Raw genomic sequence first — 16,652 nt, 5'->3', positions numbered from 1 at the left:
TTAGTCCGTCTGGGTTCTGAGAAGCCCTTTTTCAGCGGAGACCTGAGGAGAAAAGCTCCAAGATCTGATAGGAGTCCCCATGGGCTATGATGTTTGCAGATGACATTGTGATTTGTAGTGAGAGTAAGGAACAGGTTGAGGAGACCCTGCAGAGGTGGAGATATGCACTACAGAGGAGAGGAATGAATGTCAGCAGGACTAAGACAGAATATATTTTTGTGAATGAGAGGGAAGACAGACGATTGGTGAGGATGCAGGGAGTAGAGTTGGTGAAGGTGGGTGAGTTTAATAATTGAGATCAGCAGTTAAGAGTAATGGTCAGTGTGGAAGAGAGGTGAAGAAGAAAGTGCAGAGAGGGTGGAATGGGTGGAGAGAAGTGTCAGGAGTGATTTGTGACCAGTAAAAGTGAAATGGGAGGGCTACAAGATGGTAGCAAGATAAGCTATGTTATATGGGTTGGAGACAGTAGCACTGATGAAAAGACAGGACTCAGAGCTGGAGGTTGCAGAGTTAAAAATGTTAAGATTTGCAATGGGTGTGACAAGGATGGACAGGATTAGAAATGAGTATATTAGAGGGTCAGCTCAGGTTGGACGACTTGGAGATAAAGCCAGAGAGGCAAGATTGCGTTAGTTTGGACATCTGCTTAGGAGGGATGCTGTGTATATTGGGAGAAGGATGCTAAGGATGGAAGTGCCAGGTAAAAGGAAAAGAGGAAGGCCTAAGTTAAGGTTTATGGATGTGGTAAGAGAGGATATACAGGTGGGTGGTGTAACAGAGCAAGAGGCAGAGGACGAGAAGAAATGGAAACATATGATCTGCTGTGGTGACCCCTAATGGGCACAGCCAAAAGGAAAAGAAAGACATCATTCACATCTACTGTGCTTTTTGATGCATAGCCATTTGGCACCTATTAGCTCTTTAAGTCATTATGAGACTGCAGCTGGCTTCCTTAGGCAAGTGACTTACCAGTTACTAACAGGCAAAATGTGAAAAGACAAGGTGAAAGAAACAAAATGTCACTAATTATTTTGTCTAGGATACACTACAAATACAATAGCTGTATTAACCGTTGTTTGTCACATGTTAGGCGTTAGGTTTCATATTTATATTTTACAAATATTTGAACTGCATGTTATTTAGAGGCATAGCATGAAATGTCATAGTGGGAGACAAGAACATATGCCATCACTGTGTCCATGTAGAATGTATATATTACATATTGGTGATGTATGTTATTTATAATTAAGCAGATATGCAGTATTTTCGTATTTACATTAATTATGTCAAACCCATGTGAATTAAGGTGTCTGCTGAAACTTTAGATGATATTAAAGAAAAATGTCACTATTTTCCCTTTAAGTTGTATATCTTGAAATATATATATTGCTGTTTAGATTGTTAGTTATGTAAAAGGCATAATTTTTCATGTTTGTATACAAATCTCAGAAAATAAGCACCCATAAAGGAATAAAAAGAATTGCTCACCATCATATTAAAAACTGACACCACATTTATGTTTTATGGCTTCAAAACTGTAAACCATTTTTTGTGAAAAATATGTGTAATTTTTTTTTTTTGCATTATAATCTATTACTATGTTGTTGGAAAGATGTTCTTGGGGATTCAGAAAGAACCCCAGCACTCATTCTAAGGGTTGCATTAAAAACGCCCTGTTTCCACTATGCACAGATATACAATTTAGAGACATCGGCCACAATGAGGAAAGACCTCATTATTGGCTAATTTACATGTCTGAATTAACATTAAGTACTGCAAGTGCAGATCAGCATGTTAACACTAGCGGCCAATGCATCTTGTTAGCACAGACACCCCCCATTCACTCTTTTACACACACACACACACACACACACACACACACACACACACACACACACACACACACATCCCATACCTGTCCCTGTGTTGTCAGAACATTCCCAATGTCTCTTTTTTCATGTCCTGGTAAATTACAGACGTAAGTCACTAATGCTAGACATTAGAATAGCATGCTTCTTTTTGTGCAAAAAAACTGCATTGCAATGCTAGATCTGTGGCACTATTCATTTTATAAACGACTTAGAGTCACATTTCAGAATTCTTCCTGTTGTCATCTACTTGAGTGGGGTGTGGGGGCACTGCCCCCCACCTATTTTAAACATTTTGAACTATACACATGGATACTTGCAATTTCAATAAATTACTCTTTACTAAACTTAATATGTATCCAAACTGTGTGGGGGGGGGCTATGCCCCCCACAACTCCCCTTACTATATATTCTAACTCCAGGGTTGCACTACAGTGGGGAAAAGGCCATATATAACTTTCAGTGAAATGTATTTCAGTGAATTGTGCTTTCAGTGATCTGTGCACAGTCATTTGACTTTCATTGAAATTTGCTTTCAGTGAATAGTCCTAGACCCATATATACGTCAGTATTCCCTTAAAAGTACCACTCTGTGTTTCTGGGTGATAAAATGTTTCACATAACCCTCAACACAGGAACTTCTGGAAGTATTGCTTGTCTAAACGGGAGGCAGGGATGCAGGTGCAAGGGTTCCAGCTTCATTTTGGCACTGTTCTCCTCCACTTTTTCCCTTAGACTCATGATCTCATCACAGGATGCATTTTGTCTTCACAAAAAATGAATCTGATATGTTGCGTGTATTGATCATTCTAGCCCTGCCATCAACAAGTAGAACCCAAAACTTAGAATGTTAATCAGAAACAGACAGTCTTTCTAAGACATCACTGATATACCCTGCAGATGTTCTTCGTGTTTCACTGTTGCAGTCGTCACACTTGGGTTATCTGCCTGCATGTAGCCCTCATTCGGCCCAAATATCAGAGTCTTGGGATTTCTGCGTCGGATGCTGTCACCTCTTCCATGATGTCAGGTCGTCAGGGGTATAAAACATGCAGCCGACGCCATTACATCAGTCTTTCTTGCAGAGAAGGAGCCCGAAGCAGAAGCAAATGTTCATCGTGTTTCACTGTTGCAGTCATGACTGTAGGGTTCTCCCCTGCCGGCAGGCAGCCCTCAGTCAGCCAGAATCCCAAAGTCTGGGTCCTGCGTCGGCTGTTCAACCATGCTCCCTGACGTCAGTGCACCAGGAGTACAAAGCTGACAGCCGACGCCATCTTCTCCAGTTTTTCTTGCTGTGCGGTGATAGCAGTTCGCAAGTGCCGGTCGGCTGACTCCTGACGAATTTTACTGATTTACTTCGGTCCGAAGATTTTCTTCTCCACTCACAGCTAAGTACCCCGTTGGGGAAACTTTTTTTCTTGTTCCACTCCGATGTCAGAAAAAGTTAATAATTGTATTTTATGTGGGAAGCAAGTACCTCATAAGGATTTTCATTCTTACTGTATTCCTTGCTTGGGCCCTGACCACGACGTAGCTAGTTGTCGGTTTTGTGCTAGATTCAATCAACATACAATTAAGCGAAGGTACGATTTTGCTTTTCATTACTTCGGTAGGCGCTTTAACTACAAAATGTCGTCGGATACAGTCCCGGCTACCGGAGTTCACAAGCGTCGCAAGGATAAAGAAAGGCCTCCGAGGTCCAAATCTGATGATAGTGCACAAGTGGAGCCAGCTTCAGGTTCGGCCGTCATCAGTGAGACGCTTTTGCAGCCCCTGTCGTCGGCCATTTCAGAACCGATGGCCGAAATGGACTCTCATGAGGAGCCAACCAGGCCTTTAAATATTTCTATTGCAGGACCTTCGGACAGTGCTCCTTCGGATGGGTCCGGAGCCGTTGTGCAGGTACCGGCTTCCGAAAGGGTTTTCAGGCCTACTCAGCTACTAATAAAGGCAAAGCCAAAGATAAAGGCAAAGACTCCTTCAAAATCAAAGACTTCAACACAGGCCTCTTCTGAACCGGCTCCTAAGTCACAGAAACAGTTACTCAAGATGGCGGAGGATTTAATTACTATGATTAGGGGTTCTCATCCCCCTCCAGACAAAAGGCCAAGGCAGGATGTTTCTTATAATTCCTCTGATCAGGCTTCTGTTTCCTCAGTTTCTTCTTCTGATCAGGAATATTCTTTCCCTCCTTATGAGGATTCTGATGCTGAAGGATCCATTCCTTCTGCTTCTCCCCCTGAGGATTTCTCTTTTGGGGAAACTTTGCATGAAATGAGGGAACATTTCCATTGGGAAGGACAGGAGTTTTCGGAATCCAAGAAAAGACTGAGGGAATTTCTTCTTCTTTCCCAACATAGACCCCCTGGCTATTCCTCCTGTTTTGGATATTGTGGATGATGCCTTTTCGAAGGCTAACTTTACCCCTGACTCTTTTCCTCCTGCTCCTGTTAAGCCTGATAGATATTACAGGGTTCCTGATTCCCATCAGTTTTTATACAAGAACCCTTCTGCTGACCCTGAAACCATTTCTCAGGGTCCCAAGGGAGTTAAGGCCGCTTCTGCCAAAAATCCCATTCCTACTGAAAAGGATTCCCGATCCTTAGAAAGATGGGGCAAAAAGGTGTACACTACTAATACTTTGTCCATTAGGGCTTTAAACTGTCAGTTTCATATGTTTAAATACCAGCAATTTCTATTGTCTGTCTTAAAACAGAAGCTTACTTCCATTTTTGCCTGTGCAGATGATAAGGAATTACATGACTTATTGCACGCCACTGCACAAGTTGGGAAGCATGGTTTACACTGTGGGTTTGATGCCTTGGAGGCTTCTTGTAGGGCTGCGGCCTCTGGCACAGTCATTAGAAGGCATGCATGGCTAAAGGAACAAAATTTACCTGAACAAATAAAGGCTAAATTATTGGATGCTCGTGTTCAACATAATGTTTTGTTTGGATCTAAAGCTGAAGAGGTAATTAAAAAGATGGAGGATAAGGCGAAATCCATGCAAACAGTTAAAGATTTCTTACAAGTACAGCCTCCTAGATTTAGCAGGAATTGGCCTTCTAAAAATTGGTCCTTTCCCGCTTCTGACAGGCCTCAGAGGGGTAGATATAGACGTTCCAGAGGGAGGCCTCAAACGCAAGCTGCTTATAGACCAAGACAGTGGACTGCTTCCACCCCTAGGGGAGGAGAGGACAGGTCACAATCTCAAAGGAAACAAACTCAATGACTTTCTCTGTTGGGCTACAGGAACTTCTTGCCTGGAAGCCCCTCTCGGAGGAAAACTCTCTCTTTTTTATCAAAATTGGACTCAAATAACCCAAGACAAATGGGTTTTGGATGTGGTTTTAAGAGGTTACAAATTCCATTTTCATACCTTGCCAAGGCCAAGCGGATGGCCAGACCTTCCAAAGCATCAGTGGACAGAGGCCTTAAACCAGGTGGAAGCTCTTTTGGCTATGAATGCCATAGAACTGGTTCCTCTTTTAGAGATGGGAAAAGGTTTTTATTCAAGGCTTTTTGTAGTCCCAAGGAAGCAAAACTCATGGAGACCCATTCTGGATCTGTCGGTCTTGAACACCTTTCTAGAGATTCCAAAATTCAAGATGCTTACTCTACAGCAGCTACTTCCAATGCTGTCCAAAAATGCATGGATGGTAACTTTGGATGTAAAGGAGGCATAGTTACACATTCCCATCAGGCAGGATCGCAGAAAATACCTCAGGTTCAAAGCCGGATCGAGGCACTTTCAATTCTCTGCGCTGCCCTTTGGATTATCTACTGCGCCCAGGGTCTTCACCAAATGCCTGGCTCCAGTAGTAGCTTACTGCAGACTCAAGGGAATTCAAATTTACCCTTATCTGGACGATTGTCTAATTCAGGCAGACAGCAAGGATGTTTTACTCCAGCATCTAGAATTTGTACAGAACCTCCTCAAGTTCCTGGGATTCTCTGTAAACATAAAAAAGTCAAATTTGACACCATCACAACAGATAACTTTTCTAGGTGCGCTCCTAAACACCACAACCCAGATGGCATTTCTGACATCCAAAAAACAGTTACAGCTGGCTTCAATTTTCAGAACTTTGGCAACTTTAACTCATCTAGCTGCAAGGAAATTCCTGCAGGCTTTGGGTTACATGGCCTCCTGCATCCTTCTCGTACCATATGCAAGACTACACATGAGGAAAATACAGTGGTACCTAAAAAGTGTATGGTCTCAGCATTGCCACAGTTTAGACATACTGATCTCTGTCCTTCCTTGCCTTCAAAAGGAATTTCTTTGGTGGTCCAGGGCATGTGCTCTAAACAAAGGGTAGCCCTTCCATCTGCCTCCTGCCTCTCAGATTCTAACCACGGACGCCTCAGATTATGCTTGGGGAGCCCATTTTCTGGGCAATTGTTTGCAGGGCCTTTGGACAAAGGATCATAAGCACCTACATATCAATTTAAAGGAAATGTTAGCCGTTCAGAAAGCTCTATTGGCCTTCAGGAATCTTTTACAACCATGCCAACTGTTAATACGGACAGACAACACCACAGTTATGTGGTACATAAACAAGCAAGGGGGATCTCATTCCTACCCCCTTTGCAGACTAGCCATGGATCTATGGAACACAGCTCTAGCTTGCAATCTGGATCTTCAAGCTCAGTTCCTACCAGGGAAACAAAATTTCCTGGCAGACAGTCTGAGCAGAAATCTTTCGGATCCACACGAGTGGATGTTGGACACCAAAATATTCAGGATGATAACAGCAGTCTGGGGATGTCCTCACATAGACCTCTTTGCATCCCAACTAAATCATCAACTACAGACTTTTTGCACCAGGACTTTCCACAGAGAAGCTTGGAAAGTGGACGCTCTGTCATTCAGTTGGAGGAACCTCTCAGGATATGCCTTTCTGCCTCTTCCTCTTCTTCCACGGGTTTTATTGAAGATAAAACAGGACAAGCCCAAGAGGATAATCTTGCTGGCTCCAAATTGGCCTCGGCAGTTTTGGTATCCAACTCTAAAAAACCTATGCCTAGAGCCCCCTTGGGTATTACCTCTGTCTCTGAAACTTCTGTCCCAACATCAGGGTCAAGTTCTACACTCTCATGTCAGAACTCTCAGCTTGGCAGCCTGGTTAATCCAGGGCCTTTGATTTCTTCTTTACTGCCCAAGCAGGTTATGGATGTCATTTTAGAAGCCAGACGTCCTAGCACTAGAAAATCTTATGCAGGAAAATGGAAAAGATTTTGTTCCTGGATGCAGGCTCAGGATTCTGATCCTCCTCTTCCTAACATTAGTTTAATTTTACTTTACTTGACAGATCTCTTACATAAGGGTCTTTCTTTCTCTTCCATTAAGATACATGCCTCTGCTATTTCTTCTCATTATAATACAGACCCTCCCATCTTTTCCCACCAGCTCATGCGACAGTTTCTCAGAGGAGCTAAGAACTTAAGACCTCCTAGATCTCCTCCAATTCCTACTTGGGATCTCAACTATGTTTTGGAAAAACTAACCTTGCCTCCTTTTGAGCCTGCTGCCTCTTCTGATATCAAGTTTTTATCTTGGAAGACAGCCATCCTGTTAGCCCTAACCTCTGCCAGGAGAGTTTCAGAGTTACAAGCTCTTATGGCTGTGGAACCTTATATTATTTTTCATCAAGACAGGGTATCTTTGAGGACTAATCCTACCTTCATGCCTAAGGTGGTTTCCAAGGTGGCTTTAAATCAAACTATACACTTGCCAACCTTTTTCCCCACTCCTCAAAATAAAGGGGAAAGGATCTTACATTCCTTGGATGTACACAGACAGCTACGTTTTACCTGAACAGAACCAAGGACATCAGAAAATCAGATCAATTGTTTGTTTCTTATGCTTCAAGTTCCCAAGGTAAAGCCATTTCAAAACAGACCATTTCCAAATGGATTGCTCATGGAATCAGATTTTGTTATTCTCACCATGGAAAGCAAATCCCAGGGTGTATACGGACTCATTCCACCAGAGCTGCTGCCACTTCTGCGGCCTTCCTCAGGGGAGTTCCTACCAAGGACATTTTGTAAGCTGCAACTTGGAGTTCAGTGCATACATTTTCTAAGCACTACAATCTACCTCTCTACTCTAAGTCTAGGGCAGGCTTTGCCTCTGCAGTCTTGCAGGGCCTTTTAGCCACCCCTTCCTCTTTATGACCACCTCCCTTTCTTTCAGCTTTGGGATTCTACCCTACAGTCATGACTGCAACAGTGAACCACGATGAACATAGTACAGTTGTGTACACCTACCATAAATGTAGATGTTCAAGTGTCTTCACTGTTGCAGTCTGGGTTTCCCTCCCTCCTGTCCCCTCTTATTTTTACTTTTGTGTATTTCATTTTTTCACCATTCTTCTGAGGTGTATTTGCAAAGGTTATGGGACCTTTTTTATTTTGGGACTCCTGACATCTGGGGCAAGAAAAACTGGAGAAGATGACGTCGGCTGTCAGCTTTGTACTCCTGGCGCACTGACGTCTACGAGCATGGTTGAACAGCCGACGCCGGACCCAGACTTTGAGATTCTGGCCAACCGAGGGCTGCCTGCCGGCAGGGGAGAACCCTACTGTCATGACTGCAACAGTGAAGACACTCGAACATCTACATTTATGGTAGGTGTACACAACTGTACTTTCACAAGTGCCAGTTGGCCGCTACCTGAAATTTTCATTTTTCGAGTTTCACACCTGAAGTCTTCTAAAGCTAAATACCCCATTGGGGATTCTTTTTTCTTGCTCTAACCGATGTCAGAAAAAGGTAACAATTGTCTTGCCTGTGGAAAGCCAATACCTCATAGAGATTTTCATTCTTACTGCGTCACCTGTTTAGGCCCAGACCACGATGTCCCTCACTGTCGGTTTTGTGCCTTGTTTAATGCCCGAACCATTTATCGTAGGGCTATTTCTGTAGCTAAATTCTTTTGCTGTCGTTCTCTGTATTCCGAAATGGCTTCGGTAAGCCATCTGATTACCTATCTTCCGAAAAAGTGCAAAGACAAAGACAGAGACAGGCCGCATAGGTCAAAATTGCCAATGACGCTTCTGTTAAGCTAGTCGCCAGTCCGCTGGTACTCAGACAGGCGCCTTTGCAGCCCCTGATGCCCGCTTCTACAGATTCACAGGCCTCTGCTGAGACCCATTCGGAGTCTAGTATGCCACGAGATGCTTCTTCGACTATGGAACCTGTGGATGTCTCTGCCTTGGATGGGTCTGGAGACGCTGTGCAGGCACCGGCTTCTGAGAGTGCATTCTGACCTACCAATATTCGTATTAAACCAACTTCTTTTTTAACTAAAACTAACGAGTTTCTCAGGCCCAGAGTTCGCACTACGCATAGAAAACCGATGTCCAAAGCGCATGCTCAAGCTCCCATGCCACAAAAACAAATGCTTAGAATGGCTGAAGACCTTATTACTCTAATTAGGGGAAGCCAGCCTTCCCCTGCTAAAAGACAAATAATTGAATTTCCTTCTGATTCTACAGACCAGGAGTCCGATGACTCTGACCCTTCTGATTACCAGGACATACCCTTATCTACCTATGATGATTGAGATGCAGAGGAATCCATTCCCTATGCCTCCCCTCCAAAGGATTTTTCTTTTGGTGAAACCTTGCTTACCTTAAGAGAGCATTTCCGCTGGGAGTGCCAGGACTATCCTCAGTCCAGAAAGAGACTCATGGAATTTTTAGATTTACCTCAGCACAGGCCTCTAGCTATACCCCCTGTACTGGATATTGTAGATGATGTCTTCATGGAATCCAGTCTTACTCCTGACACTTTACCACCAGCTCCAAGTAAACCTGATAGGTACTACAGAGTACCTGACTCTCACAAATTTCTCTTTAAGAATCCTACTGCGGATCCAGAGACCATTTCCCAGGGACCTAAAGGCATTAAGGCTAGTACAGCCAAAAACCTTTCCCCTTCAGACAGGGATTCTAGAGCTTTAGACAGATGGGGTAAGAAGGTATATACCTCTGCAACTCTTGCCATCAGGGCTTTGAATTGCCAGTTTCACATGTTGAAGTACCAGCAACATATTATGGAACGAATTAAACAAAAAATGGTGTTACTTCCAGATTGTGCAGAAAATAAAGATTTACAAGAGTTAATGCATTCTGCAAACCAAGTTAGTAAACATACTTTGCAGTGTGGGTTTGATGCCTTAGAAGCATCTTGCAGGGCTGTTGTCACTGGGTCTGTACTGAGAAGGCAGGCATGGCTGAAGGAACAAATCTTGCCAGACCATGTCAAAGCAAAATTACTAGATGCTCCATTAAATCAGGATCGTTTGTTTGGCACAAAAGCAGAAGTTCTAAAAAAAGATGGAAGAAAAAGCTAAATCTATGCAAACTGTTAAAGATTTCTTACAGGTGCAGCCACCTAAATTCAGTAGGCATTGGCCTTCAAAAAACTGGTCCTTTCCAGTCCCTCCCAGGCATTCTCAGCCCAAACCCAGGAGAAACAGACCCCCAAGACTACAGTCTCGGGGTATGCAGAGATCTAAACAATGGAGTGTTTCCACCTCAGAAACAGGGAGTGGTAAGCCACCCCTTATGGAAAAAGTTCACAATGACTTTCCAGTTATCCTTCCCATCCATGCCCAAGTACTTGCACCCCTAAGAGGAAAACTTGCCCTTCATGCAAAAAACTGGGTGTCCATTACTCAGGACCGATGGTTTCTAAATATTGTATCCCAGGGATACAGATTCTACTTCACTCACTGCCAACCCCAAGCGGGTTGCCAGACCTTCCTCCAAACCAGTGGGCAGAGGCTCAAAAGCAAGTACTTTCCCTTCTCCATATCATGGCTATTCAACCTGTTCCAGTAGAACAAAGGGGACAGGGTTTCTACTCCAGACTGTTCCTGGTGCCCAGAAAAGAGAGCTCTTGGCGCCACATCCTGGATCTATCAATTCTCAAACCTTTCTGGTTGTCCCAAAATTCAAAATGTTTACACTGCAACAGCTTCTTCCTATGCTAGCCAAGGATGCCTGGTTAGTCACCCTAGACTTAAAAGAAGCTTATCTGCACATACCCCTAAAGGGAGTCTTGTAGGAAATATCTACGTTTCAGGGCAGGCTCTATGCACTATCAGTTCTCTGCACTTCCCTTTGGCTTATCTATTGCACCCAGAGTATTCACAAAGTGCGTGGCTCCAGCCATTGCATACTGCAGGCAGAGAAATATTCAAATGTACCCATAATTGGATGATTGCTGATTCAGGTGGACAGTCAGGAATTGCTACTTCAGCACCTGGGATTTGTAAAAAGACTTCTAACTTCACTGGGATACACCATCAACAAAAATAAATCACAACTGTCGCCCAGCTAACAAATTGTTTTCCTGGGAGCAAGCTTGAACACAACTTCCCAGATGGCATTCCTCACTCCAGAAAAGCAGGTCCATTTGACAAACTATTTCAAACTAATGGCCACCAAAACCCAATTATCTGCAAGGAAAATACTGCAAGCCCTAGGGTTCATGGCCTCATGCATTCTGCTAATTCCATATGCAAGTCTGCATATGTGGAAACTTCAGTGGCACTTAAAAAGTCTCTGGTGTCAACATTATCAGGACCTGGAAACAGTGATTCCTATCATATCTTGTCTAAGGGCAGAGTTCCTTTGGTGGGCAGAGGCATGCAACCACAACAAGGGACTTCCTTTCACTCAACCCCTCGCCGCCCAAACCCTGACAACAGACGCATCAGACTATGCATGGGGGGCTCACATGGCAGGAAAATGCATTTGAGGCAAATGAAGCCCAGAACAAATTCCCCTGCATATCAATCAAAAAGAGATGCTAGCTGTACAGAATGCTCTGACAGCCTTCAAATACCTTATCCTTCCAGGACAGCTCCTGATAAAGGCATACAACACCACAGTTATGTGGAGCATAAACACGCAGGGAGGAACTCATTCTTACACACTCTGCAGGTTAGCCATGGCCCTGTGGAACACAGCCTTGAGCAACCAAGTGCACCTACAAGCTCAATTCCTGCCAGGCAAACAAAATTCACTGACAGACGACTTAAGCAAACATCTACTGGACCCTCACGAGTGGAAACTGGTACCCAACTCATTCAAACTTCTTACCCAGAGGTGGGGAACACTGGAGGTGGACCTTTTTGCCTCCCCCTAAAACCAACAATTGAGCAAATTTTGCACCAGGAACCCTCACAGCAGAGCCTGGAAGGTGGATGCCCTATCCTTTACATGGGAAAACCTCTCAATGTATGCCTTTCCTCCTCTGCCCCTACTCTCAAAAGTACTACTCAAGATCAAACAGGACAGGCCAAGGGCAATCCTTATTGCACCAGTCTGGCCACGCCAGCACTGGTACCCACTCCTATGCAGTTTGATAGCAGTGCCACCCTGTCACCTACATCAGACACCTTCCCTGCTGTCTCAGCAGGAGGGACAGATTTTGCATCCTCAGCTGCAAACCCTAAACCTTGCAGCCTGGCTTATCCCCTGAATACACCAGCATCCCTCAACAAACAGGTGCTGGATGTCATCCTTGCAGCCAGAAGGCCTAGTACTAGGAAATCCTATGCTGAAAAGTGGAAAAGATATTGTTCTTGGAGTCAGTCTCAAGGAAAGGACACAGCTATGCCCACCTTACCTCAAATCCTTGATTACCTAGCAGAGCTGCTCCACAGAGGCCTATCCTTCTCATCCATTAAGATTCATGCCTCTGCCACCTCAGCTCATTGTAATACTGAGCCACCTCTCTTTTCTCACCCTCTCATCAAACAGTTCCTGAGAGGAGCTAACAATTTAAGGCCCCTAGGAGAGCTCCCACCGTGGCCTGGGACTTTAACTTTGTCCTGGAGAAACTCATGCTTCCCACATTTGAACCTACTGTTTCAGCAGAGTTAAAATTCCTGTCTTGGAAAACAGCCTTACTTCTAGCTATTACTTCAGCAAGAAGAGTGTCTGAGTTGCAGGCACTAATGGCGGTGGAGCCCTTCATTATTTTCCATGCTGACAGGGTTTCCCTCAGGACTAACCCATCCTTTATGCCTAAGGTGGTATCCAGTGTGGCTTTAAACCAATCCATCCATTTGCCAACCTTTTTCCCTAATCCTCAGAATAAAGGGGAAAGGATCCTGCACTCCTCGGACGTGCACAGACAGCTCAGGTTTTACCTTTGCAGGACTAAGCCTTTTAAAAAATCTGACCAGCTGCTAGTCAGCTTTGCTACAGGGTCAGAGGGCAAGGCCATTTCGAAGCAAACCATTTCCAAATGGATAACACACTGCATCCATTTCTGCTACAAGCACCATGGAAAACCTACCCCTCAGGGGATCAGAACTCATTCCACTAGAGCTACTTCAACCTCTACAGCATTTCACTGGGAAGTCCCTACCAGGGACATCCTGGAAGCTGCAACCTGGAGTTCTGTACACACCTTCACCAAGCACCTACCTATTTTTTTCTAAATCCAGAGCTGGATTTGCTACTGCAGTCTTACAAGGCCTGCTAGCCAGCCCTAACACTTCTTGACTGCCTCCACCCTTCCTCAGTTTTGGGAATCAACCCAAGTGTGATGACTGCAACAGTGAAACACGAAGAACATAGTAGAGTTGTGTACACTTACCATAAATGTAGATGTTCGAGTGTATTCACTGTTGCAGTCCTGGTTTCCCTCCCTCCAGCCCCCTGGCTTTCTCTATCCTTTCTACCTATCCTCCTTATGGCCACTTTTTATGGCAGGATATTTACTTTTTACCGGAGGTGTTCCACAGCATGTAATAGCTTCCTATTTTAGGGGCTCCTGACATCTGGGGCAAGAAAAACTGATGTAATGGCATCGGCTGCATGTTTTATACCCCTGACGACCTGACGTCATGGAAGAGGTGACAGCATCCGATGCAGAAATCCCAAGACTCTGGTATTTGGGCCAACTGAGGGCTACCTACAGGCAGATAACCCAAGTGTGATGACTGCAACAGTGAATACACTTGAACATCTACATTTATGGTAAGTGTACACAACTGTACTTTTCTGACTTCCAGAAAGTAAGTAGCATTTGTCTACTAGCCCCTGTTGCTTTCTGTCTTACAAATATGCTGTACTCTGCTAACAGGCACCCTGAAAAAATACCCCACATACACAGGAAGTGAAATGCTGAAACCAGGCATTTACCCCTGTGTGTCCCTTAATGGATCAATAAATACTATAGTAAGTGAACTTTCTGAAACTCTGATTGTTAAAATAGTAAAGTGACATCACTAGGTAACATTCCATTGCAAAATCAAAATGTTTTTATTCTCTGTTTTGTTTTGGGAATACCATGTGAATTGATGATGATGCGGTAACTGCCTTGTTGCATGTTTCAGTAAAAGGATGTTGCTTTATGAATAGTTTGCTGTTGTTGACTTGACAGCACTGATAGAGAGACTCATGTTGCGAAGCATGATTTTGGAACATAATATATAATAATGATCTCAGAAGGCTCACAGGTGCTGCTGTCAGTGCTGCTGCCTCACAGCATGTAGTTATCCAGTTCACTTTTCAGCTGGGGTGCTTTCTATGGGGAATCTAAACATCCTTGCCTCTGTTTAATTTTTTCTGGGTGCTCCACTTTCCTCCCACATCCCAAAGATATGCCATAGGCAAATTGGTGATCCTTCAGATTGCCTCCGCCTTGCATCCAAATTAAGCAGGAAGTGAGAAAATGAAAGATTGAAAGAATGAATAAATGAAGGATCAAATGAATGAAAAATAACCTCAGTTCAGACACACTGTGTTAAGTGGGCATTGTGACAAAGACATGAAATTTGAACTGTCTTTATTATGCGTGACTGTACCATTTATAACAGAATGATCAATAAGCTGAAAAATCAGTGCACAACAAGCAATTCAAGATCTTTGAGTTCTTCTAACATACTGATATATCTCAGTAATGTGTAATTCTTTAAAAAGCTAGAAACTGTACTTATCTTAGGAAAACAAATTTGGCATCTGATACTGGGTAAGCAGTGCTGCTCTCTAGACAGAAGGAATCACAGTATTTCTGGGCAAGTGGTGGAATTACCTAATTCATGTATATGTTTCTTGTATCTGTCAGCTTGTATTGCCTCAGTTCCTGAAGGTTTTTCCAGTTTATGCAAACTGTCTGAGAAAGAGTGATGTCCTTCTACCAGGAGATGATGCATCCATTGATGAACGAGCATATATCCAACAAATCCTTCTATCCATGGATCCAGCAGAAACTGCAGTCTTCCTATACCCCTGCATATTACCACTGGTAAGTGCAAAATTCTTTGGAAGGCTTTTCTTTGTTTCATGTCTGTATCTGTGGAATGAAGCCCTAAAGACAAGATTTGTGGTACATGTGCAGCAATTCCATAATCTACCCCTTTCAGCTTTTGAAAATAATTACTTGCTTTGTTAGGATTTCATTGAGGCCCAGAGCAGCATGCTAGGATATTCTTTTACAAAAAACACTCTGATGGAATTTCTTCTAGTCTTTTTAAATCTGCCTTATCTGTAGGATTTGGTCTGGTGCACATTTTTTTAATGCTGAGACATATAAAGGATGAACTTTTGAAATTGCATTAACAATTTCTACTACCATTTACATTTTTTTTAAAGGGGTAACTGGCAACTGTTGATGCATTAGACGCATCAACACCATGTTACCGTATATATATTTATATATGTTATATCCACACACATGCATACATGCACACACTGCTCAATGTTAGCAGTCTAAACAAAAAACTCCACTCCCTAGAAGCTGTCTTCACACTAGAGAATGCTGACTTCTGTGCAGTCATAAAGACATGGTTTACAGCCGTGGAGAGCACACTGACATTGCAAGGTTATAATGCCTACCATACATTCAGACCACCAACTACACAGACAGGGACTAAAGGTCGAGGTGTCTCTATTTACGTCAAAAATAAATATATCTCAAGGCTGGTCAAACAGGGCAATGCTTTTCAGCTTCTCCATGTTCAAAACACCATAGGCAATATCCCATACCACTTACTTTGCAAGTTATAGGTCCCACTCTATGACCCAGGAAACCCATACCATGTATTTAAACTTTTTGGAAACACTTACCATCCAACCCAATATCATATTCATGGGCAACTTTAATTATCCCACTATTAACTGGGAATCCTATACGACACAAAACGTACAGGCACAGGGATTCCTGGATTTTGTAAACACAAACTTCCTGGACAAGATTGTCAATACACCAACCAGGGGTGCAACCATATTGGATCTGGTCCTCACTAATATGGGAGAATGTTGCATATCCCCTAATGTAATGTCTTCCATGGTAAGCTCAGACCACAAAATGGTCTCCTTTGAAGTAAATATAAAACCTGGACCCCCAGCCAACCCTGCGATATTCAGGAACTACTCTATGGCTAACTTCCTATTATTAAGTAATAACATGGCAAAATTTCAAGACCCCCATAAACCCTGAGAACACTGCTCTCTATGCAGAAATGCTCACAGAAGCCCTATGCAAGCATGTTAATAGCTGCATAGAGGCAGCTGTACCCACAAGGAAGAAGTACAGAACTAACTCAAAAAACAAGCCACCTTGGTGGAATCACAAAATCATTAGGCTGTATAACAGAAGGAAGAAAATCATGGCAAAAACTAGGAAGTGCAGCACCCACCAGGATAAAAACACTCTCATCAAACTAAATAGACAACTCAGAGGACAAATAAAGTTTACCAAAGCCAAATTTGAGGTAAATTTGGCCTCCCAGGCCAAGAACAACCACAATG

At 43.4% G+C, this 16,652-nt stretch overlaps 1 protein-coding gene across 1 annotated transcript in view; it reads left to right on the top strand.

Moving 5' to 3' along the window:
• Nucleotides 1–16,652, top strand: part of LOC122812025 (protein transport protein Sec24C-like) — a 784,735-nt gene that overhangs the window by 683,937 nt on the left and 84,146 nt on the right. The window contains exon 18 of the mRNA XM_044084258.1: nucleotides 14,968–15,147. Within this exon, the coding sequence (XP_043940193.1) occupies nucleotides 14,968–15,147 (180 nt within the window). The remainder of the gene's footprint in view (nucleotides 1–14,967; nucleotides 15,148–16,652) is intronic.

This window comes from Protopterus annectens, chromosome 9.part0 (genome assembly GCF_019279795.1).
Source record: "Protopterus annectens isolate FY-2018-M chromosome 9.part0, PAN1.0, whole genome shotgun sequence".
NCBI classification, from domain to species: domain Eukaryota; kingdom Metazoa; phylum Chordata; order Ceratodontiformes; family Protopteridae; genus Protopterus; species Protopterus annectens.
The sequence above is the reverse complement of the archived record's forward strand: the minus strand, read 5'-3'. Positions and strand labels throughout refer to the sequence as shown.